The sequence below is a fragment of the Littorina saxatilis genome, linkage group LG9, assembly GCF_037325665.1.
Source record: "Littorina saxatilis isolate snail1 linkage group LG9, US_GU_Lsax_2.0, whole genome shotgun sequence".
Classification (NCBI taxonomy): domain Eukaryota; kingdom Metazoa; phylum Mollusca; class Gastropoda; order Littorinimorpha; family Littorinidae; genus Littorina; species Littorina saxatilis.
In genome coordinates this window covers 20,268,370-20,295,105 of record NC_090253.1, presented here as the reverse complement: position 1 = coordinate 20,295,105, position 26,736 = coordinate 20,268,370, and the positions used below count along the sequence as shown (strand labels likewise).

At 42.8% G+C, this 26,736-nt stretch overlaps 1 protein-coding gene across 2 annotated transcripts in view; it reads right to left on the bottom strand.

Annotated features, from left to right (window-relative positions):
- Positions 1 to 26,031, bottom strand: part of LOC138975557 (serine-rich adhesin for platelets-like) — a 72,311-nt gene extending 46,280 nt beyond the window's left edge. For both annotated transcript variants that reach the window (XM_070348266.1, XM_070348268.1), the window contains exons 1-2: positions 25,826 to 26,031; positions 17,384 to 18,566 (exon numbers count right to left, since the gene is read on the bottom strand). In XM_070348266.1, coding sequence (XP_070204367.1) covers positions 17,384 to 18,437 — 1,054 coding nt within the window. In that variant the 5' untranslated portion in view covers positions 18,438 to 18,566; positions 25,826 to 26,031. The remainder of the gene's footprint in view (positions 1 to 17,383; positions 18,567 to 25,825) is intronic.
- Between the last annotated feature and the right edge of the window lie 705 nt (positions 26,032 to 26,736).

Below are 26,736 nucleotides of genomic sequence, written 5' to 3'. Positions count from 1 at the left end.
CACACAAAAAACAAGTCGCGTAAGGCGAAAATACAATATTTAGTCAAGTAGCTGTCGAACTCACAGAATGAAACTGAACGTAACGCAACGCAGCAAGCCCGTATACTCGTTGCATCGTCACTCCACCGCCCGTGGCAAAGGCAGTGCCCGTGGAATTGACAAGAAGAGCGGGGTATTCGTTGCGCTGAGAAGGATAGCACGCTTTTCTGTACCTCTCTTCGTTTTAACTTTCTGAGCGTGTTTTTAATCCAAACATATCATATCTATATATTTTTGGAATCAGGAACCGACAAGGAATAAGATGAAAGTGTTTTTAAATTGATTTCGAAAAAAAAAAAAATTGATAATAATTTTTATATATTTAATTTTCAGAGCTTGTTTTTAATCCGAATATAACATATTTCTATGTTTTTGGAATCAGCAAATGATGGAGAATAAGATAAACGTAAATTTGAATCGTTTTATAAATTTTTTTTTTTTTTTTTACAATTTTCCGATTTTTAATGACCAAAGTCATTAATTAATTTTTAAGCCACCAAGCTGAAATGCAATACCGAAGTCCGGGCTTCGTCGAAGATTACTTGACCAAAATTTGAACCAATTTGGTTGAAAAATGAGGGCGTGACAGTGCCGCCTCAACTTTCACGAAAAGCCGGATATGACGTCAAAGATATTTATCAAAAAAATGAAAAAAACGTTCGGGGATTTCATACCCAGGAACTCTCATGTCAAATTTCATAAAGATCGGTCCAGTAGTTTAGTCTGAATCGCTCTACACACACACACACACACACGCACAGACAGACAGACACACATACACCACGACCCTCGTTTCGATTCCCCCTCGATGTTAAAATATTTAGTCAAAACTTGACTAAATATAAAAACACACACAAAAAACACACAAAAAGTCCCTACCTACCTACCCTATTTTTTGTAGCCATGTTACCAGAAACATACAACTTTTTTGGGGGGCCTAAGTATAAAAAGCTCTTCAGGTTGATTTATAGTCCACTTATATAATAGACCCTATCGGTATTATTCCAAGCTCTCGTAATCTCTCGCAAACTTCAGAGCATAGCAAAGCATGCGGTACAGCGATCTCGTGCGAGCTGCACAAGCCAAGGTTCGAAGTTCTCGCGATGTTCAAACGGCATAACAAAGAGCGTGTCTCGCGAGAGAGAGCTGCTCAGATACCGAAAAGGTCTATTGTGGTCAACCGCAGTAAACTCATTTCGGGGTTGCTGTTCTTTCCTGGCCTGTCGTTATCGAGCAATGTCCGAGTACACGCACAACCTGCTCTCGAGGGCCGGAGGGGTCTTCGAAGGTTAAACTGACCGGGAAGGAGTGATTTGTGACCCGTGAACCCCCTCCAGTTCGATGGTATTCTCTGATAGTACTTTGGGGAGAGGGAGAGGTAGCGAGGGGAGGTAGCGAGGGGAGGTAGCGAGGGGAGAGAGAGAAGAAGGGGGGGGGGGGTGGGGGTGGTGGAAAGAGAGAGAGAGAGAATGAGAGAGAGAGGGAGAGAATGAGAGAGAGAGAGAGAAAGAGAGAGGAAGAGAGAGGAAGAGAGAGAATGAGAGAGGAAGAGAGAGAAGGGGGGGGGGGGTGGAAAGAGAGAGAGAGAGAGAATGAGAGAGAGAATGAGAGAGAGAGAGAATGAGAGAGAGAAGGGGGGGTGGAAAGAGAGAGAGAGAGAATGAGAGAGAGAGAATGAGAGAGAGAGAGAGAGGGAGAGAAGGGGGTGGAAAGAGAGAAGGGGGTGGAAAGAGAGAGAGGGTGGAAAGAGAGAGAGAGAGAGAGAGAGAGAGAGAGAGAGAGAGAGAGAGAGAGAGAGAATGAGAGAGAGAGAGAGAAACAGGGAGAGAGACACACACATACACTCACACCCACACAAACACACACAGACACGTGTGGGCGCGCGCACACACACACACACGGAGAGATACCTATATCACAAAGGATGTTCACAGGAAAGGATATGACCCATTGGAACAGGACAGGACCTCTTAGTCCTTATAATGTATACACAATAGCTGATTGACCTAGTTGAATGAATCGTAATTTCGCAACGTCAGCACAACCTGACAACACCTGATAAATGTGTACAAGGAACGTACTCCAGCAAAGACAGCATTTTTTGTGGTTGATTTTATTCCGACGTCTTCTAAAAGACCGAAGGACGTTTTTCGAGGATGTGAACTTTACGATATTACTATCTAAATTACTAGTGGCGCATTCACACCTCTCTCTCTCTCTCTCTCTCTCTCTCTCTCTCTCTCTCTCTCTCTCACACACACACACACACACATACACGCCCACCCGCTCACACACCCTCTGTGACACACGCTCACCCCCTACCCCCATCTCTGACACAAACACTTTTTCTCCCAATTAGACACCCCCAGACAGACACACACCCACCACACAAACCCAATAACCGCTTCCCCACCCAACCCCCGCCACTCATACATAATGCACGATCAACAAAACCAGACTTTAAACAAAAACCAAAAAACAAAAACCCCACAAAACTTACCCTGGGCAGTGATTCTCAGTAACTGCCCAATGTCCATGTTGGGCAAAAAGCGAAACATCTCCAGCGGTAGGAAACTTGGTCCGTTCGTTTGTCGCAGAGGCCCCATGATGAAACATCCAATTCAGTTGAGTTTGCCACGCCCACTTCGATTGGATCACCAGTTAGCAGCCATGCATACATACACACATTTGTGGCTACACCGGTTGCCGTTTTTTGTTGGCCTTTCTCGTACTGAGCTTCAGCCCATGGATACAAAGAATATTAATTGGTGATCTTTTCAGGAAGAGGCCACTCAGTGAAATAATTCCCTTCTTTTCTACCACCCGTAAGCTCATCGGAGCATCACAGTTACTAGTCAGCGAAGACAGTCATTATTTCACTCTTATTTTCCAAGTTTTGAGCCCGCGGATGTTTTCAGTCAGTGTGTTCTGCGAAGAAATCGTTCAGTGGGGACAGACAGAACTGCATGAAGTAGTGTGACACTTTTAACTGGTCTTTCTCGTGCAGTGAGTAACAAATGCTAGCGCTAGCAGTAGAGGCATGCTTTCAACAACTTGTTGCACTCTTCACGAGAAATAAATGGTGTACTACAATACAACACACTGCCGGCGTGGATAAACACGCGTCCGAAGTGTTAGTCGCACGCTGGACTGTGTGTAGCGCGTTTCTTCGTCGCCGTTACTTCAATCTCGCCGGTGTCTTTATCTCTGATCCAGTTGCTTCAGTTCTAATCTCTCAACAGCCACAACTACATATATAAGCCTTTTTGTATAAGTTAATAACAGCAAAGACTTGAGCAGTCACTGATAGTCTATTACGTGTGAGATTCGAGCAACAGACACGTTAATAACGGCAAAGACTTGAGCTGTCACTGTAACGTCTGAAATTTGAGCAACCGACAGAGAGTTCATAACAGGACAGATTTGACCAGTCACTGATAGTCTACAACGTGTAAGATTCGAACAGCAAACACAGAGTTCGGTTATAACGGGACAGACTTGAGCAAGTGATACTCGGCAACGCACAAAACTGAAGCAACTGATAGCGATACAGTGATAGTCCTTGCACTGGAGACAGAACCTGTCGACACTGCACTATTCCTGTCACTCAATCACATTTCAGTACTGACAGTGACATTCGCACACATGCACACACACCCAATACACACACACCCAATCCACTCTTTACATTGAAGCGAAGGGCTGTAGCTCTTGCCTGGAGCTGTGTTGTCACTGTCACTGTGACACTACTGCGTGTGCACTCACAAAATCAATCACAACGAGGTTTTCCTGCAAACCACTCTTTTCCAGGCTCTTCAAAACCTGAGCCAAGCTCACAGACATGACCAAAATTGGAAACTATCAGTCCTGCGTTGTGCCATTAAATCCCACTCTGACAAGGCGTTGTCGACCGTTAGAGTTGCGTATAGCGTGTGTTTCTATTTATAAACAGCGCCGTTCAACTATACACACAGAAGCAAAATACAATAAATAACAGCAGTGCAGTGTGAAAGTCTCCTGTAAAGTAACCGTTATTTATATTATAACAGACCTCTTCATCAGGTGGTATTTTTGGCCAAGAAGATTAACTGTGTATGAGGTACGTTCAACTACACACATGTATACGTAAATTCAATCAACAAGAGCGAAACAATTACTGCAGACGCGCCGTTGTTATTTATTCAATGAACTTTATCCCAACATTGAGTGTTCAACCCGCAAAGACTGTCTATTAGGTGTGTTTCTATTCTTCCGCAGCGTCGTCACGTTGAACAACACACACAGTACCGGCCACAGGAGCAAATTGCAATCAATAACAAGACTGAAACGATCCTGCAAAGGAGCCGTTACTTAATCACACTGACAAGGCATTTTCGACCGGTAAGGATTGTTCATAACCTGTCGGTGTTTCTATTCGTACGTCATTCAACAACACACACACAGCCTACCGGCCACAGGAGCAAAATGCAATCCATGAAACTCTCCTGCACAGTAGCCGTTATTTAAAACAAAGCTCATTAAGAAACATGGCGTTTCAGGCTGGTAAGAACCGTGTCACGTGAGAGACATCCGTCTTTTACTTTTATGCACTGCTGTTCGTCAACACAGACAGTACGGGCGACAGAAGCAAATAGCAATCAATAACAAGAATGAAGCTATCCTGCAAAGAAGCCGTTACTATACCAAACCTCACCCTGACAACGCATGAGGGCAGGTTCAAAGAGTACGTATAACGTGTGTTTCTATTCTTACGCAGCACAGTTCAACTACACACACTGTAACGGCGATAGCAGCAAAATTCAATAAATAGCACGCTGACTCAGATTCCTAGCTGGGCAGATTGTGTCACTAGCGAAGACGTATGCAAGCGTTTGTGTGTGTTCCGAGCATAATTTGGCTATCTCCCGATATAACCCCGTCGGTTCAATCTTCAAATGGTTCAAAACTACAAACACCGTACCGGTTATAGGTCACACTTTTTAGTGGAAAATGCTTCGACGCCGGAGCGGGTACTGGACCCAGTGCCGTTGTAGTGCAAGTGCACTACAAAGTACACTTGCACTACAACGGCACTGGGTCCAGTACCCGCTCCGGCGTGGAAGCATTTTCCACTATAAAGTGCACAAAATTTGACCTATTTCGTCGCCTATAGGGGACGGAAAGAATGTCATTTCAATGGTGTGATGACATTCTTTCCGTCACGTGACGTCTGGAGTATATATAGAGTGGTGTTGAACTTGGTTTTTCCGTTACTATATTTACAGGACCTATTCCGGTATCCCGTTGTAGGAATCCATAACCGGTACGGTGTTTGTAGTTTTGAACCATTTGAAGATTGAACCGACGGGGTTATATCGGGAGATTGCCCATAATCTCGCCGGTCGATTTCTAAATTTACGTGGTAGATTTTACGCTGTTTTAAAACGAACTGGCCGAAATCTGCACAGATTGTTTTTGTCCGCAAGTGGTTATAAACATGTGTTTATCTTCTGTTATACGTACTTTCTTATGCAGAACTGGTTGTTTTCACTAACTCAAATGATAACCCAACAAAAAGGTCTCTCGCAGTCTCTGTCAATGGTATTGATATTGATGGTTTTAAGAATCACGATACTAATTCAAATCTTACAATTCTCAAAACGAATCACCGTCTTGTGTAAATGTTCTTCTCGCAGTCTCTGTCAATGGTATTGATATTGATGGTTTTAAGAATCACGATACTGATTCAAATCTTACAATTCTCAAAACGAATCACCGTCTTGTGTAAATGTTCTTCTCGTGGTTCACAACTCGAACCAACAACAGCCCTGACCAGTCTTGTTTCTCTTCACACGCTAAAATGTGCAAAACGGCTTCGGTCTGTATTTCTTTTCTCTTATTTTTTTTCACCTCCCCTTTCCTGTCCTCCTTTCTCCTCCGTTATACCGGACACTACCAGTACTACAATGCCAACACTAACCAACACACACATTTTTTTCCCACGAACACTGAAGACTCCACCTCCTCTGAGCTGGGAATGTCCAGTGGCAAAATAACACGCACGCTTTCTTCCTGCCATGACACAGCCAGAGAGAGCGTCGTGCCTACTTCAGCACAAAAGGAACGTCTTTACCTTGTTGGATCGATTGTGAGATAACCTTCAGACCATGCAAATTCGGGGGGCGGGGGGCTTGGGGGACACAGATAAAGAAAGACAGAGAGGGAGATAGAAAAAGAGGACAGAGAGGAGGAGAGGACAGAGAGGGAGGGAGAGAGAAAGGGCCGAGTGTCCACACCAAAGCCACTCAGTTCGTCTCCGGCGAGCGATCTGTCTGCGCATATAAAAACCAATTTGCACAGTTCGTGAGCTTCCTATGCTTGCACGGAAAACGTATACACATGGACACAGGCACAAACACACACATACACATTGACACATGTATATAGACTACACACAGACACAGACTAGACACACACACACAAACACGTACATTTAAACACATACACTATCACTAAAGTAGTAAAGGGTGTCGAGTGACAAGTTCACATACAATGCTCAGTACACCAAGACACAATACATAATTACAGTCACTGTCACAAATATTCAAAGCCAAGTGTAGCTTGCTAACAATAAAGGACCGTAACCTAGCTTAGCCCAGAGATGTGATGTCACACAAAGCCAAGTGTAGCTTGCTAACACACGCCGTGGATGGTGGCACGCCTAGTTTTTTCCACCGCAGGAACAACACCCAATTCGTTCCCCCGCAAGACGAACAACATGGTAGGTGTCTCCAAATTAATCCTTAAAATAGTAGATAACCAGACTTTCTAGTATTGAAGTTTATATCATACTGTTCGGTACTTTATTTTGCATTGGATCAGCTAGTTGTCTTACCATTTACACTCTCGTGTACTACATAAGAGAAGAAATGTCATCAAGACAAGTCAGAAATACTGTCTCCCACGTTAAAAATGATGAAATAACACAAAGCACGGTCAACAGAAGGGCTTAAATCTTTTTGCTGGTCAAAGTCAAACTACTTGTGGATACTGCTCTTCATTTTTAAGTTTAAGCTTACCTTAGTTTAGACTCACGATCGGTTCAAAGATCAACAGTAAAATTTGACGGGGTAAGATCCCCCGCAGCTTGGTCAAAAATGCGGGGGACCTTATCTGGTGTCTGCGGGGGACCTTACCCACTGAGAATCGAGTACCACAAAATAACGCTAGATTAGAGCAGCTTATCCACGATGCTGGTGCCCCAAAACGCGCATACAAGGCTGCAAGGTATCGAAGATTAAACTGTGAGTATTAAAATAGTGCTTTAAATGGTAGTTCTGGGTTAATTTGTACGAAATTGAGACCTCTCTGTATAATTTTCACGGACTTCGGCAGAAAATCGAACGCCACTGTTCACGAGTACACAACAAGACATAAATTACATATTATACATATAGCCTAGGCAATTCTGCTTTAGAATATCCATACTTAATAATGTGATTTGCCACAACGTACCTTCACAGGGCAATTCCTTTGCGAGATAACAATTTTGCTTCCGCGTGCGGGGGAACGAATTGGGTGTTGTTCCTGCGGTGGACAAAACTAGGCGTGCCACCATCCACGGCGTGTAACAATAAAGGACCGTAACCTAGCTTAGCCCAGAGATGTGATGTCACACAAAGCCAAGTGTAGCTTGCTAACAATAAAGGACCGTAACCTAGCTTAGCCCAGAGATGTGATGTCACACAAAGTAATGAGGAACAAAGGTCGAAACAACGAATTCTAGCCTAGAGATGTGATGTCATATTAAACACAGTAACAACGAGAAAATAGATCAAAACAACGCACCCTGGCCTAGCCTGGTCGAGTGTAGAGAAGTGATGTCAATTTTCATGCACTGTCACAACCAGAACACAGATCGCAACAACAAGAAAACAGATCGAAACAACGCACCCTAGCCTAGCCTAGAGATGTGATGTCCTACACAATAACAACGAGAAAACAGATCGAAACAACACACCCTAGCCTAGCCTAGCCTAAAGATATTATGTCATACACAATAACAACGAGAAAACAGATCGAAACAACGCACCCTAGCTTAGTCTAAAGATGTGATGCCATACACAGTAACAACGAGAAAACAGATCGAAACAACGCACCCTAGCCTAGCCTAGAGATGTGATGCCATACACAGTAACAACGAGAAAACAGATCGAAACAACGCACCCTAGCATAGCCTAGCCAAGCCTAGCCTAGAGATGAGATGCCATACACAGTAACAACGAGAAAACAGATCGAAACAACGCACCCTAGCCTAGCCTAGAGATGTGATGTCATAGACTCATACACAGTAACAACGAGAAAACAGATCGATACAAACATTACAACGCACCCTAGCCTAGCCTAGAGATGAGATGCCATACACAGTAACAACGAGAAAACAGATCGAAACAACGCAGCCTAGCATAGCCTAGCCTAGCCTAGAGATGTGATGTCCTACACAGCAACAACGAGAAAACAGATCGAAACAACACACCCTAGCCTAGCCTAGCCTAGAGATGAGATGCCATACACAGTAACAACGAGAAAACAGGTCGGTGGAGTGCTGCAGGTGCTAATAGGTGTCAACACCACATGCCGTTGTTCGGTCAAATGTCGATATGTAGGTTAGAACAACGAACTGTACAGTTACACAGAAGCTCTAACCGCCAACTTAGCAGTGTAGAAACTGCGCTTTTTACCCCCTACTCTGCCATTAAAGCTACACTCACCCGCCTTCGCGTACAGTAGTACCTCGGGCGGGGACGTAGCTCAGTTGGTAGCACGCTGGCTTTGTAGCCAGTTGGTCGCTATCAGCGTGGGTTCGATCCCCACGTTCGGCGAGAGATTTACTTCTCGGAGTCAACTTTGTGCAGACTCTCTTCGGTGTCCGAACACCCCCGTGTGCACACAAGCGCACGAAAAAGACCCCACGTTCACAGCGAAAGTCTCAGGGCTTGGAAAACACGAAGATACGCATGCATCATCTCTCGTCTCTGATTATCATGATCGTATTTCGATACTTTGACGAGACAAACACAATGCTGGTGTGTCGAAGAAGACAGCCACAGCGGGCTTGTTCGAATCAAAGTATCACACCATATCTTCAGCGTATTACCAATACCTGTCCCAATATAGACCTGTTGGTCTAAGAGGACGTTAAACCCTAATAGTCAGTCAATCAGTCAGTGGTACCAGCGCTGAAAGAATACCAGTGTGACGAACAGGACGTGTCCGTACACTGCAGGTCATGACAGGTCTATTTATTTGGGGAGAGGAAATGGACACAAGGACAACACAAGGTGTCCTTTCATTAGGAGAGGCCTCATAATTCATATCCTTGGCGGATTATGACTTTATTCAGTTATTCTGCAGACAAACAGAAATGCTGGAGAAAAACTGTTTGTTTCTGCAGCATGTCATCTTTCGCGAGAGCAACGTTTTTTTCTGCAGTAAAACAGTTTTACTGCAGTAAAATTTAAATCAAGAATGCTGCAGTAAAACGGTGCTGTTGTTTTACTGCAGAAAACCTGTTTACACTTTTTCTGCAGCATTTTGTACTGGCTCATTATAATGTTGGAGCACGCGAGCCCCCCTCTGTCGAGAGATGGACTCATCCAGAACTACCAATAGTTGTGCGTGACACGAATGTGTTTTGTCTGTCCACGGACCTCTCCAGTGCATAGAGGTCCGTGGTCTGTACGTCTGACTTCCTTTCCGCCACTCTCCTTCTCTCTCTCTCTTTCTTACAAACAGACACACACACACACACATACACACACACCCACACACCCACACACACACACACGCATGCACGCACACACAGGCTCACACACAGGCTCACACACACACACACACACACACACACACACACACACACACACACACACACACACACACACACACACACATCTCATACATGTAACAAAACACACACTCATACGCACATAGACAGACATAACGGACACACACACCGTTACAAACAAACACACATGTATACACACTCATACACACACAAACATACACACAAACTCATGCACACACACACATACACACACACACACACACACACACACACACACACACACACACACACACACACACACACGCACGCACGCACGCACGACACACACACACACACACACACACACACACGAGTACAGACTCATGCACGTGCGCACACACAAACACACACACACACACACACACACAAACACACACACACACAAACAGTAACACTAACACATGTGCACAAAATGAACACACACACACACCGCGCGAGAGAGAAAGACGACATTGAGGCGTGACGTCATGATGCATTAATTGACGTCAAAGACTTTCGACCGTGACGTAATCTTCTTACGCGAGCTCGGAACAAACTATTATTCTACATACGTGAGAGACACCCGTGAGATAATAATCGTTCAAATCACACGTGTGTATATCATGTAAATGAGGTCATGTCAAGCAAGTCTGGCAGGGACCTGTTTTTCCACTGCTTATGATGCCAAAGTCACCGAGACAAACGTCATTATAGAAACAACAAGAGGCGAAGCCATCAAGGCTCACGTAAGAAATCGACTAACAACAGTAACACAAACTCAATCACTCCGTCACACACACACACACACACACACACACACACACACACACACACACACACACACACACACACACACACACACACACACACACACACACACACACACACACACACACACAGAAAGAGCATAGGTGAAACTGTGCAAGAAAGCGAGACACTAGATCTAGATCTGTCTGTCTGCATGTACTGTAGCCTACTTACAGGACACGACTGCCAACTAGTCTCGGCGCGCTCAAAATAATAATGACCGAGACTTTCAGAACTTCCTTCGCGTGACATCTAACCCTCTTACGTCATAATGTGACGTCAATGTAATGTGACGTCTTCAAATGTTAGAGTTTCTACCACAGACATACACACACACGCACGCACACACAAACACACACACACACACACACGCACAAACGCACAGACAGACAAAGTTATGATCGCATAGGCTACACTTACGTGAGCCAAAAATTGCGCTCGCTAATTACCCTCGATGAATCTTTACAACTAACACGTCACGCCACACTTTCAGAGTGACGTTTCTTTGCTTTGACGTAATAGATTGCACGAGGCTTTAGAAGAGATCGAGGTTCCAAAACAAGCGTCTTCAATTTAGCTGCCTCGACTGCAAGACATTTTCAGTAAAATACACTTAAGTACAGTATGTAAGATAACAGAATACTACATGGCTTGCTGTGTCGTACCAGATTTACACTCGTTGCTTTTTCAAATAGTGAACAGCTCGCTTTCGCTCGCAGTTCAATATTTAAAAAAACAACTCGTGTAAATCTGGTACGACACAGCAAGCCATGTAGTATTCTCTATTTTTATACTATCCCAGGGGGCGACGAATACAAACGCTACTTTACAAGGTCGTTCGTTTTTCTCCAGAAAAACTGTCACAGACTATTCTGAAGAAAAAGTTAATCGCAATAATGCTGCAGTAAAACAAGTAAACATTATGCTTCAGAAAAACTGTTTTACTGCAGTAAAAAACGTTGCTTCGGCGAAAAATGACATAATGCAGAAATGCTGCAGAAAAGACAGTTTTTCTCCAGCATTTCGGTTTTTCTCCAGAATAACTGAATAATGTCATAATCCGCCAAGAGCCAGTACAAAATGCTGCAGAAAAAATGTAAACAGGTTTTCTGCAGTAAAACAACAGCACCGTTTTACTGCAGCATTCTTAATTTAAATTTTACCGCAGTAAAATGTTTTGCTGCAGAAAAAAAACCGCTGCTTCGGCGAAAGATGACATTATGCAGAAATGCTGCAGAAAAGAACGGTTTTTCTCCAGCATTTGTCTTTTCTGCAGAATAACTGAATAAAGTCATAACCCGCTAAGGATAGCCTCACGTCGCAGGTACAAATATACGCTTGACCACCACCGCTTCCCCCAGACTTTTACATAGAAGAGCATCCTTCCACTTAAAACTTACAAACATTCTACAGCCTGCTTGTTGCGCAGAGAGGACAATTTTTGCTGAATTCACTCCACAAATTGACACTGGTGTCAGGAAATTAAATCAGCCAAAAAAATCAAATTCTGCACAGAAAGCATCCACGGTGTTGAGTGTTTGGTATACATGTATGTGTCACGTGGGTCACGGGTTCGAATCCGGGACACGGGTCAACTTCACGTGCAGACTCGACAAAGATAATATCCATGCCCCACCCCTGCGTCACCACTGTGGCACGTAAAATATTAGCTTACTCTGCAAGAATTGGAGGTAACTGATTACACCTAACACGAACACGCCTGGGTTAGAGCGACTCTGTCAGTTGTTGCTAGCTTCCATTTGGGAGGAAGCTACTCGAATTTCACAGCTATGGGACATTATAAACTAATGAAAATGGAAAAATCCAGGACAGATTTGTGATGGTTGACACAATTGTGTACGCGGGATGGTGGGTATCTTTAAAACGCCGCTGCCACGAACAATTACGTAACAACCTAGACGAGCCTACTTTTTCCACGTCTGGTGTAAAAAACTCGTCAATGGCAGTCGTTGACTCACATTCACTCGACAAGAGCGTTTGGGAGTAAACAGTGGCAAAATAAGAAAAGAAAAAAAAAACATCAAAGAGATGGCGAAGGGGAGGGGGGGGGGGTGTGAGGCAGTCACGGAGGCCAGGAGGCATGGGGGCGGGGTAAAAGGTACACCAACAGCATCTGTCCAAACATTGGGACCAAAATGTGAATAAACAGTGGCGACAGTCATGTGCAAAAGTAAAAAGAAAACGTCGCAACCCGACCGTGCATCTCCCATTTTTGCACCTGTCCGCTATGCGCCGCAGCGACTTTTGTCTCAAAACCATGAGCTCGCGCAAACGCAAACTTTGCCCCCCCCCCCCCGAAAAAACACACACACACACACATCTCCCTGTCCTCTCGTTAGGACACTAGGGCGTCGCTCTAAGTTACTGAGTCTAAGAAGTTTTTAATGCTAGAAGTTATAGCGTGTGTGCTGTTAAAATATGTTACACATTTATGTTTCATGTGTGTAATAAATACGCAGTACAGTCAGACCTCCCTTTCAACACGAACATAATTTTTTTTTTTAATGCTACCGCCCGTACAAGTACAATCTGTGCGTGTGTGAGAAATGTATAATGGTTGTCGGAGACGGCTAGTTTACAAAGGAATAAATTCATTCTTGACAAGCAAACCAGACAAAGAGAGAGAGAGAGAGAGAGAGAGAGAGAGAGAGAGAGAGAGAGAGAGAGAGAGAGAGAGAGAGAGAGAGAGAGAGAGGGGAGAGAGAGAGATCTTTTCCACCGCCTGTCTGCCCATGTAACAACTCGTGTCTGCCCATCTAACAACTCGTCAAAATATAACAACTCTTTCTGTTTTAAAGTTATGGCAAGAAACTTTGAATATTTTAGCCAGCTTTTTTTTGTCTCTCCCTCTCTCTGAGTCCCGCTCTCTCTTTCCCTCCTAAAAGTTGTCATCAGTTACCAAAGAAACCATATTAAATTATATTAAAAAAACCATTAAAACAGTATAATATCCACCCTTCCCCTGATCTCAGTGCAAGCTGTCTCCAACCACATTCCAACCCCTCCAACATGTAAAACCTGTGACACAAATATCAATAAACAGACTCCCACCCCCAGTGGGAAAGGGCACAGAAGTCCAAGAGACATTCGCTGTGCAGTAATTTACTATTTAGACACACCTGCAACTATAACCTCGAAAAATGCTCTGTAAATATAATGCCTTTAATCAATGAAATCAACATCAAAGGGGACTGTTTGGTTAAATGCAACAGCAGCTCTTCTGAGTTTGACTCCTGATTCTGTTCATCGACCTTTTTGTTCAGTCTTGGCAATCATCCATCACACAGGCAGACAAAACCTGTCCAAATTAATGTACTCAAACCTGTAATCTAGGAAATGTGTGCAAGATTCACCGCTTTTGGCATGAAAGAGTCAGATACAAACAAAAACAAAGATGGCGCAGGAAGAAATAACAGTCTATAAAACTTGCTAAACACACAGTTTAAAATCTGAAGAACTCAACGTCAAAAAACTATTTGCAAGGTATTCCTGGTGTTATAATTTTAAAACAAAAACAAAACTATAGCTTACGCAGCGATTTGAAACTGTGTTTAGTCCACAGGTATCCCTTTAATATCTTATCTCTTCTCTTGACTTTCCTGTCACAAGTGAAATTGAATGGTTAGGGGTCATTCAACTGCAGTGCAATACCCAAGGTCAGTTATGAAACCAAACTGGGTGCTTGACCATTGAACATACAAGAAAACAAAGCCATCATATTCAGGTTGGAAAAAGAACCCCTTATGGGGTAATACTATATAAATGAGCCCCCCCCCCCAACCCCCTTTGAAGACCTCCCAACCCAAGATCCCCCTCCCCTAAGACTTTGTTTGAGGTCTTAACAAAACAAGAAGGGCAAAGCCCATACGACTCACATGATTGACCTTGACCTTTACATGAGCAATGACATCATACACTAAGAACTGCTTTACACATTTTTCCTACCAAAATACATGTGACCTTGACCCAAGGTCAAGGCCATCCAAGGTCATGCAACACAAAGCTGTTAATTCAAGACATAGGAAGTACAATGGTGCTTATTGGCTCTTTCTACCATGAGATATGGTCACTTTTAGTGGTTCACTACCTTATTTTGGTCACATTTCATAAGGGTCAAAGTGACCTTGACCTTGATCATATGTGACCAAATGTGTCTCATGATGAAAGCATAACATGTGCCCCACATAATTTTTAAGTTTGAAACAGTTATCTTACATAGTTCAGGGTCAAGGTCACTTCAAAATATGTATACAATCCAACTTTGAAGAGCTCCTGTGACCTTGACCTTGACCTTGAAGCAAGGTAAACCAAACTGGTATCAAAAGATGGGGCTTACTTTGCCCTATATATCATATATAGGTGAGGTATTCAATCTCAAAAACTTCAGAGAAAATGGGAAAAATGTGAAAAATAGCTGTTTTTTAGACAACATTTTTGGCCCCTGCGACCTTGACCTTGAAGCAAGGTCAAGATGCTATGTATATTTTTTGGGGCCTTGTCATCGTACACCATCTTGCCAAATTTGGTACTGATACAGTGATAGACTGAATAGTGTCCAAGAAATATCCAACGTTAAAGTTTTCCGGACGGACGGACGGACGGACGGACGACTCGGGTGAGTACATAGACTCACTTTTGCTTCGCATGTGAGTCAAAAAGGGGGTGGGGGTGGTACCATTGAAGATTCCATGGCTGTAATTTGAGCATGCCATGATGAGCGGATACACATTATTTCAACAAGATTTTGAGTCCATGCAGCTGACCATTTGGTATCATGACATAAAATCTGGTATTTCTTTGTCACAGAATGCGAGGAAGTAGTTAAATTCGTGTGGTTGTAGTTGTACATTTATGAATGAGAAGGAGAAGAAGAGTTGTACATGTATGAATTTCGTTTCTGAACAAACCCAGGACTTGTAATAAGGCCAAAAAAAAAAATTGTCTGTTTAGGGTAACATGACCAAAAAAAGTAGGGTCGGTAGGTAGGTACTACTACTAGGGTTTTTTTTTTTTTTTGTTTTTTTTTTTTGTATGTGTAAATGCTATGTTGGCTGAACATTCACTTCTTATATTTGATGAATACATGTTTCAAAACTAACGTATAAATAAAACAGAGAGAAAGGGAGAGAAAGAAACGCCAAATGTCTCTTTTTAGCATTTTTACCTCTTTTTTTTTTTTTTTTTTTTGAAATCAAAAAAAAGTTTTTGGGTCGGCGCCAAATCGATAGGGTCGGTCGGGTTACCCTAAACAGACAATTTTTTTTTGTTGGCCTAAGCATTAAAGGTCCTTGTCTACATTTATACCGAAATCGCCAGTTGACCATTAAAATGTCTATTATCTACAAATATCAACAATACACCCCCTTTCGATCAGGAAAGACGAAGCCAGTGTAGCCGTTTGAACATTCATTGTAGTATTCCAGCGTAGTACTCATAGTAGGATATCCTTATTTGGAAAATGCCAAGCGCAAAACTCCTCTCAAATCTCGTGCATTTCGTGCGTTTAAAAATAAGCGTGGACAGCCCTCCAGTGTCAAACTGTTGCTGCACTTGTTTGGGCGTGGCTTTAAGCATAGTGACATGAATTTGATTGGTCAGTATTTTTAGGCAAAGCACATGTTCTCAGTAAACAGAAAACAAAATATTGGAAGCGTGAGTCACGCTACCCAAAAATAAAATCTTTTTTTACATATTTTTTTTCTATAATTTGTTCCCGATGGTTCATTCATCATTTGACATAATTTTGTATCGAAATCTAACCATAAGATTATTGAAAAAAAGCAAAAATGTAGACGACCACCTTTAAGAGGCTAATGAAAGCAGCAGCGCTACAAATTGCTGTTATTAGAATTACAGAAAGCCATTTTGTACAAATACTGATCACTGCAAAACATGACTTCTTCTGCAGGAATGACCCAAATGTATTTGACACTAGTACACTACCTGAGAGTTCAGACCCCAACCATTGACAAAACCTGTGGCATAGTCACCCATGTCAACAGCTGTGGATATATAATCCCACCTTCCCCTCCTTCCTGCAGCCCCCTCCCTCTACCCCCCCCCCCCCCCAGTCATCCACTCACCCCATGCGCAGACCATAGGCGCGGGCCAACATACAGCGAGAGAAGAAAGTGCTAATGTTCTCCTGTTCAGCAGACATGTCAGGGGAAGTAACTGGTTATTTTGATTGATACACTATAAGATCCAGTTGTCTTTCCAAAAGGACATTCAGGTTTGTACGAAATGACAATGGAAGAGTTCTCCCCCCTCTACTGTTGTTGTTGCTGCTGCTCTCTCTAACATATATATATCCAACTATTCCCTTTCTGAGTTCACACGCTAAGTGCAAGAATAATGTACCATTCTAACAGTTTAATTAACTTATGTAGAGAAGGATAGACTTTGTAATTGTAAAGATAAAAAGACAAGCGTTTGTGTGAAAATATGAGAAACATGCACGTTAGAAAGCCTGAGCAATTTCCTACATGAATATATATGGAAATGACTTGAGGCTCAAAGACTTACAGATCTTTAGAAACGACAATACACACAGAAACAGGTACAAACACACATATCACATTTCCCTCACAAATCCACATACATGCAAAACCCACATACATACAAAACAAATCAAAACAGCAGACAAGGGAAAAAAGAAAAGAAAGCGCTTCCTACCTTTGCAATCCTTCTTCTTTTTCTTCTTCTTCTTGCCATCGCTGCTCAAGCCCTCGCCACTGGCTGCCCTCTGACTCATGTTGTATGACGAAGAAGACGACGACATCAACGAACTGATGGAACTCCCAACCTTCTTCAGCAAGTTCTCGTCATTCCCGAACGGCGGCGAAAGCGCGCTGATGCAGTCCGGCGAATACCGAGACTGAGTGGAGCCAGACGAAGGGAAGAATCGAACCGAGTCGTCCACGCTGGTGGTTGATGCCCCCACCCGCCGTAGACTAGAGATTGTCTGCTCGTTAGCCAGCATGTTGGATGAGCGTGTGAAACGAATGGACGAAGTGGAGGAGGCTCGCGGTCGGTCACAGCTCCAGGTGGTGGGGGTGACGGTGGGGGTGGAGTGTCGTCCGTACAGCGCCCGGTGGATGTTGTTGTCATCGCTGCTGCTGCTGTCGCCGTCGTCATTGTCATAGAAACCGCTGTGGCTGGAACTGAAAGTGGTCATCTCCTGGTCACCGAGTTCCACCACTGTCGAAGCCCCGCGGGATTGTTCTTCCGCCTCCAGCTGGGTGAGGTCGTACTCGCGCGTACTGGAGGCATCGCTGCGCGGGGAGTCGATGGATTCCTGGTCGTCTGCGGCCACAGCCACTTCTTCGTCGTAGTCCTGCTCGTAACACGGCCTCACCACAACGGACTGGCTCACCCTCATCGCCGAGTCGCTCACCTCCCTCTCCTTGTCCCCCTCTCTTTCCCAATCGGGTGATGTCTCCTTCCGCATGGTGGTTTTGTCGAGGCTGTCCATGTCCCTGTAGTCCTTGCAGGGAAGCATGCCTCCCTTCTCCTCCATCTCGCCGGTGTCGTCAGACGAGAGGCTGAAACGGCACCCGGACTTTGTGGAGGACGGCAGGCCTGAGTCATCGTCTGTCATCCCAGTGGCATTGCCTTTCAGTGACAGGGAGTTGGTGTGGAGATTTACCCTGGAGCGCCCAAGTTTAGTGCTGTTGGCGCCATCGTCGTCTGTGTGGTCGCGGAGATCACGCTGCCCCTCGGAGTTCATGGCCAGCAGTGAGGAAGCGGGCGGGCGACCACGGGCCAGGCTAAAGTCGCGCGCGTTCACCACCAGCTCATTAAAGTCGTCCTCGGGCAGCTCCGAGATGTAGCGTGATCTGTCCTTGATCTTCTCCACCTGAAAAAAGGATGAGAAAAAAGTTAGTTCATGTATCTTCTTTCTAGTTCTACCCTCTGATGTCATTTGTCCTTCATCTCTAAAAATGCTAAAACTGTAGCTGAGGAAATCCCTGCCTTTACATTATGCCTACATGAGCCCCCCCCCCCCCCCCCTCCCTCCCCCATACACACACACAGATTCACAAACATCTGGGCTTTCCTGTATTATTCATCAAGCAGTAGAGCACGGATCATGGACAGTGTGAAACTACTCAAGACTTGAGTGTCATTCACTAATACATGTGAACATTCTTTAAAGTTGCACTCTCCACCAACAGAAGTGTTTAGACTATTTGTCAAAACTTCTGATAGACTAATTTTGTTTTGGGCAATATGTAGGACTACTCACAATTCTACTATTTCATGTGTTTGAATTCAATGCCTAGACTCAAAGAAGGGACTCGGCGATTAGAGAGTATTCTGCCTCCGACAAGCACTGAAGTGTTTCAGGCGTGTTGTAAACTTGTATGAGATTAATTCATTACAAAGTGTCTCAGTTAAGTCTCCTCTCTCTGTTATGCATATTTTGCTGCAATCTACAGAGGAACAGGGCTTGCCCCTCCAATAAGAGGACACCTGTAATGAAAGGACACACTTTGCCGTCTTTGTCTGAAAGTAAAATCTTGATCAAAGTATACCTGTCATGACAGGCCACTTGCAATGTAAGGACACTTTTGGCTGGTCGTAAAATCCCTGTTTATTCTCTGTGGACAGAACCCCATGAACTATATTACAACAAAAGCAGAGATAATGGGGTATCCCGCTGAGAAGCTCAAACCATGTATCAGTTGGTTATTCAGTATGAAACAGTGGTTGAGTAAGCATCTATTGTTCAACACATCTGTCCACATCTTCTGACTCTTGCTACAGACAACTTTCCCAAAAGGGAGAATTTGATGACTAATTTTACCAGACAAACATGATTAGAATTTTTTTCCACACACACAAAAGGTTTAAACTACATGACATTGTTTGTAGTTCAAGGATACACACAGTCACACACTTTCTTATTAAAAGATAATCAGTTAGGAAACACACAGTCATTCACTTTCTAATCAAAAGACAATCAGTTCATGATTACTGGGTCAGATAAGGCCATACAAATCAAATAGTTGACAAATGATCAACTATGTTCAGGGAGAATTTGATTTAAAGAGATGAGACTAATTACTGACAAGTCTGCGTTACTGATTACTTAGCCCTCTCTACCAAACCTAAACAAACAAACTTGACAAAATTATGTTTTCAAACGGAGTGTGTTTTCAAATGGCTATACTAATTTACAGACACCAGTTACTCCAAGACTTACACCACAATTTTACAACAACCGTATTTCCTTGAGTTTATAGGCCAATAAGCATGAAACAGGTTTAGTACATTATCCCTTGCCCGCAAGGATTACAGCGCCATAACAAGCTGAAACTTGCATTGATCAACATTCCATGTGAGAGTCTCAATCATTCTAATACTACAACATAGGCGATTGTTCTAGGGATTACACATGTTAAGCTTATGGTCCAGCTTAAATGTTTCACAGACCTATAAATAGATATATATCTCCTGATCAAGTCATAGAGAAAGATCAAATAAAGCCTTGCACTTATTGTGAGGAGCAGAGATAAATTTAATGTAGCTCTTAGTAATATCACACACACACACACACACACACACACACACACACACACACACACACACACACACACAAAGTGACACACACACACACAGACAGACAGACACACATACACACTCTCCCCTTCTTTTGCTATTCCTCGAGGTACTCTTCCAAACTCCCCGATTACATCTACCAATTCGTCTCCATCGCTCAGTCTTCTCATTGAAAGCTTTTCAATAAACTTTTAATTAATCAATTCAAGCACCCGCTACCCCCAAGCAATAGGAGGGTGACTTCCACCTCAAACCCCAATAGATAAATCTCACTCATTAACACGTAACATAAGATGTATGCTTAAAAAAAGAAGTTATTAGCAAGACCCAGCTTGCCTTCAACACTTCATTGTCTTTCGCACATTGCAAAGATAGCAAAACAAAACGAAAACATAATTGGACCTTTCATGATTACAACATCAAGGTGTTGATGATCATGGCCGTGCAGTCGATAAACCAATAATGTATACATACATGTGCATAAGTTTTCCAAGCTTTTAAAGGGACAATGTTTCTTGTACTGCATCAGCTTAATTTATTAATTATTTTCACAAATCTACAGTACAAGTTTATAATATAACGCAGAGAGTGCACACCCGGGGAAATTGATCTTTCATTTAAACAGCTCTGAAAAAATCAAAATCACTCACTTAAAGCACAACAACAACTGTCTTATAAAGTTATATTCTCTATCTGGATCATCAAACCAAAGTTAACAGTTCTTCTCCGAAACCCAGTAGGGCTTCGAGCTTCCTGCAAAAGAAACAAGTCGCGTAAGGCGAAAATACAACATTTAGTCAAGTAGCTGTCGAACTCACAGAATGAAACTGAACGCAATGCAACGCAGCAAGACCGTATACTCCTAACATCGTCAGTCCACCGCTCACGGCAAAGGCAGTGAAATTGACAAGAAGAGCGGGGTAGTAGTTGCGCTGAGAACGATAGCACGCTTTTCTGTACCTCTCTTCGTTTTAACTTTCTGAGCGTGTTTTTAATCCAAACATATCATTATAATCATATCTATATGTTTTTGGAATCAGGAACCGACAAGGAATAAGATGAAAGTGTTTTTAAATTGATTTCGACAATTTAATTTTGATAATAATTTTTATATATTTAATTTTCAGAGCTTGTTTTTAATCCAAATATAACATATTTATATGTTTTTGGAATCAGCAAATGATGCAGAATAAGATGAACGTAAATTTGGATCGTTTTATAAAAGAAATATTTTTTTTTTACAAATTTCAGATTTTTAATGACCAAAGTCATTAATTAATTTTTAAGCCACCACGCTGAAATGCAATACCGAAGTCCGGGCTTCGTCGAACAATACTTGACCAAAATTTCAACCAATTTGGTTGAAAAATGAGGGCGTGACAGTGCCGCCTCAACTTTCACGAAAAGCCGGATATGACGTCATCAAAGACAATTATCAAAAAAATGAAAAAAACGTATGGGGATATCATACCCAGGAACTTTCATGTCAAATTTCATAAAGATCGGTCCAGTAGTTTAGTCTGAATCGCTCTACACGCACGCACGCACACACACACACACACACACACACCACGACCCTCATCTCGATTCCCCCCTCTACGTTAAAACATTTAGTCAAAACTTGACTAAATGTAAAAATGAAAGGGCGAAGGGTTTACTATCTACTATCCGAAAGCTACTGACTCACATCTGCAATGGGCAGTGACCACACTCCTGCTGCCCGCACTGGGTTTAGGATGAGTCCCGTGATAAAATGTTGCCTTATGCCAACAGTAAATGTTGTAATAATCATGCTCACATTGCTGTCAATGTTAAAAGTCTACTGTAAATTTTAAAACGAACTGTGACAGTCACATTTATTCAATTTCAAGTGTATTTTTTCCATTGAATGTTTTGACTTGTTGAATGACCTGAAGAGCTAACAAACAATGAATGATCTGTAAGGTAACATTTCTTTCATGGTCTTGTTTGTTTAATTAATTTCTGGTTGGCTGACCTCTAATAAAGAAATACTGATTCTCCATGGAGGCTTAGACTGTTCTGATAAACACAAAAGACAAGGAAGTTATTCACACACCCACATGGCCCCGGATGCTTAGTAATTTGTTAAAACAGCTACAACTACAAGCACATAATGGTAAACCTGAAATGGTAAAACTAAAGAGATTAGTGCACCAAACTGAAGTTCGCGAGGACATTGTGCAAATTAAAACTCATGAAACCCTGAACTGTAAAAAACAAGCAAATCAAAACCAACAAACAAACAGAAAAACAATAATGAAAGGTTTGACAACAGAAGTAACTCCAAATGATAAATCTAATGAAAATACAAAAGCATAACCAAAAGAACAATAAAACTAAAAGAGAGATAAACAAGTCTAGACCTTGGCAAAAGCCATTGAATTCTAACCTTACAAAACAACGTTCTACCAAGATGCTCAGAACAAATCTGGAAAGTAGTCAAAGATTCTTGGCCTGCTACCTAAATGACTTGCTGACAGCTGAAAAACTCAGGAGTAAGACAACAGCAATTGTGTTTGTGAAAGTGAAAATGATTCAGACAGCTCAAGCAGCAAGAATCCAATCTAAGTAGTGCAGTGTGTCTCCCTCCTTGACAAGTGACCCAGACTGACCCCACTTTGAAGCAACACTAAATGCTCAACAAGGGTGGGCTGTCTCGGTTTGTTTTTCTTAAACAGTTATTTCTTGCAGTTAGAACTTCACTAGACATAATCTGTTAACTATCCCTGTAACGTACAAGTGATTACGTATATATCACCACACTGCTGTTCATGCTTATTCAAGGGTAACATTCACTGGATAAGAGCATTCTTCCACTTGAACACATACCAAATATCAACAGTCTGACTGCTTTGCCTGAGTGGGGATCTGCTGAATTAATTTTGTTGGTGACATGTACCTACCAGTTATCAGAGAAACACATGCACAGACAGGTACACAAATGATACACATACAAGTGTCATGCTTGTGCGACCTAATATGCATCAAAAATGTTTTTAAAAAAAGCCCCTATCTTTCAAAGTTCTTTAGGCTGAAGTAACCTACAGTCTCAGACTGAGCCATCCTGTAGGATCCCTGCAGACATGACACTCTTAGTATTCTTTATGCCTGTCAAATTCAGGTCCCAGGTGTTGCATTCAATGGCGCAGCCAGCAACAATGAAATAAATTAAAAAAAGGCTCATAATTGTACTCGCATTTACGGAATTACACAAAGAAGTGAAGATCTGCTGCAACTTTATCTCCTCAAGTAGAAGACTACTGAATTCGTTTTTGCTCAACCGAGAGGCTATAAAATCAAACTGTGTGTTATTAGTACATGTATTACCAATAGAGGGCGGCAACAATTAGTGATGCGTGCATAGGTGCAAATGTAGTGCATATTTAATGACAATAAGACTATCAGTTACATTAACGCTGCTTGGTTACATTATTAGAATACAAATATGTATGTATTACCATCACTCATTACATCTCTTACTTACTACTTAGGCCAACAACAAAAAATTGTCTGTTTCTGGTCACCCGACCGACCCTAAATTTCGGCGCCGACCCTAAACTTTTTTTGTGGTAAAGGACAGGGTGAGAAAATGAACAACAAAAACGTGTGAAAACGAAAGTCCGCTGACGATTGAAGGGGCATAACCCTACATCACAGTTGTAAGGGACATCACTCTATGTACTTCCTGTAAAACCACCAAACACCGAAGCATTCACGCTGCGTTGAAATATGGAATCTAAAGGTGATGTTCGACACGTTCTGGCGTTGACGCTGGAGAAGTGCGTGCACGAAAAAACGGGAGTTAAACTTATTAGTGCGTATCCTGAAACATTCACGATCCGGGATGTGTTTCATGATATCCATACACCCGAGTTTGACTTGAAAAAAACATTCGGTGCAGGTGAAAGCTGACGAATACGACCTTGACTGGTCACTGACGATCGGCGGCTTGGTTGGATCTTTTAAGATATCAAAAGGCTCCGAGGCAGAGCTAGAGACAAATGCCTGTTTTACACTGGGTTCACGTTGGTGGTATCAATGGCTCGTTACTAACTCTTGAGCATACCAGTAATTAGAACTTGGTCCCTTTCCCAAATCTGAACCCACGAACCAAGGATCACAAGTTCAATGCACTCCCAACTGTGCTACTGAGGCCCCAGCCTTCTACTAAAATTCCCATTTGTCCAAGCTCAAGATGTAAGATGTCTCAAGTCTTCTTTTCTGTTTCATCATGGAAATATCAGACCAGGTAAACAAAGAAAAACATGTCATACTCTTTCAGTCTTTGTCACAGATTTGTAAATGTGTTGAGTGTCTTGTCTCTATGTATAGTGAATCCAGTCTCTTTGCGCGATTTTTAAAGTTAGTTTTATTGGTCTACATTTGGGGTAAAAAAAAAATTTAAAAAAAATCCCTACCTACCTACCCTATTTTTTTTAGCCATGTTACCAGAAACAGACAATTTTGTTTTTGGCCTTAGTCTTACACTTGTACAGTTTACGCATCCATCTATACACACATATATACTGTACTTCTACTATTACCTTTAATCTTCTTACAGTTACAGCCTAAATCTATAACTGTGCGACCCATATTTATGCGCTCTGAGTCTGACAGCAACATACACACATGTATGTACTCATGATTCACGGAAACCTGTTGCAACATCCATCCAACACTCCAAGGAAGGCGTACATGCACGTTGCAACAACAAGGCTATAGAGGCGGAAGGGTGAAGAAAGAAAACATTCACTACTACACAAGACACCCACGCACGCTGCATTGTCAGTGTGTGGTTGAATACAGTGCAGTGCTGCATTGGGGCACAAGTTTCCCTCCTCCTTTGAAACATTTAAAATTTCAGCCACCCATCCCAATGCTGCCCTGACAACCCAATGTGTGTCCTGAAGCCTAGCCTTTTCTCCTGACATTGACCTAGCAAGTGAGAAGCTCTCCGGCAACTACTACCCCCCCCCCCCCCCCCCCCCCATTCTCGTCCTCTGACCTAACCCCCTTGTGTTTCTGAGCCACCTTTGGACATGTTTTTCCCCAGAGCTGCAACAACACACTCACAGAATGGGCTCGAATTTCACTTCCTAATCCCTTCATTCATTCCCTACTCGCTCTTTACGATATTAGATTATAAGCCGCCGTATTTTATTTGATTTTTTACGCTGTTGCTTGTCAGAATATTAAAGCTGTTGCATGGTGTGTGTAGATCTACACAACACGCAACTTGTGCAAACCAGTCTCAAGAGCCGGGATGAACAGTCGCACTCGGCCGCGAGCTCGCCCGATTAGGCCAACACGGCAACTAACGTGCGTAGCCGTACTAGCACTCGCACACAGCACAACGCAAATACGACGCCCGTAAACTATCCAACGCCTCCACGCCCCAGAAAAACGCATAGCAGATAGAAATGGGTGAATGTGAATAGGGTAAACAAGACAGAAGTCGCCTTATTTAGGGAACAACGAAAGCGATGCACAAGGACATGGCAAGTGAAAAAGATGCGTGTCGAGACAGCCTACCTGACATGCTCAACCACTGATTTCCTGGTCTTGCGCCAGCGGTTCACGAAAATCTCCGGCTGCTGCTGCAGCCTTCACACAACCTACACTTTTTCTCAATAACTTCAGATACAAACAAACAAGCACAAGACACGTCATTCGACTCTAGGAGGCCCTATCTGTCCACATTGGTGTACGCTTGTAGGTAATGTATGCCATGCAAATACGTAGGGATCAGTGGGTCACCACAAGCACTCGGAGGAAGTCAGTCCAAGGGAAGTAACACACGAAAAACTACCGCGCAACACAAACTTCCCCATTACTTGTACATCCAAAAATATCTTAGATCACACCATCGGCGGTCTAATTGACCTACTGAAGTAAAATGATTCAGACAAAAGAATCATGTTCTTCTCATTTTTCGAAACCGATTGTCTAATGCTTTCCTGATTTTTCTGAAAATGTTAAAAACAGCGGAAAATCAGACAAGACGAGACGCATTCCAATCCCAGCACACTTTGACTAAAACACACTCTCACCTGAGCGTCTGGTAAGTCTTTTGGCATTATAGAATCATATATACAGAAAAACTGGTCTGAGTCGTCGTTCCTCAAAGCAGAACCAAGGAGAAATGCGTATCTGTCGATGTCGGCAACATATTCTCCCTGCATATCCATTTTGCTAGCCAGCCATCTTGAATGTACATCGGTCGCCAAGCAAGTTTGGGCCACGCGTGAGGCAACGAGATCAACAACTTGCACTTCCGTATTGAGGTCGAGGAGAAAGTGGTAGGTTTGATAAAACTGTACAACTTTCGGTGCGTCTTTCAGCGAGTAAAACTGTTCTGGCAGATTCTGCAACGGGAAATGAACGTTGAGGGATTTTCCGTGCAAATGCGAGAGGCAATACAATCCTCTCCAAGTGTATTTCAG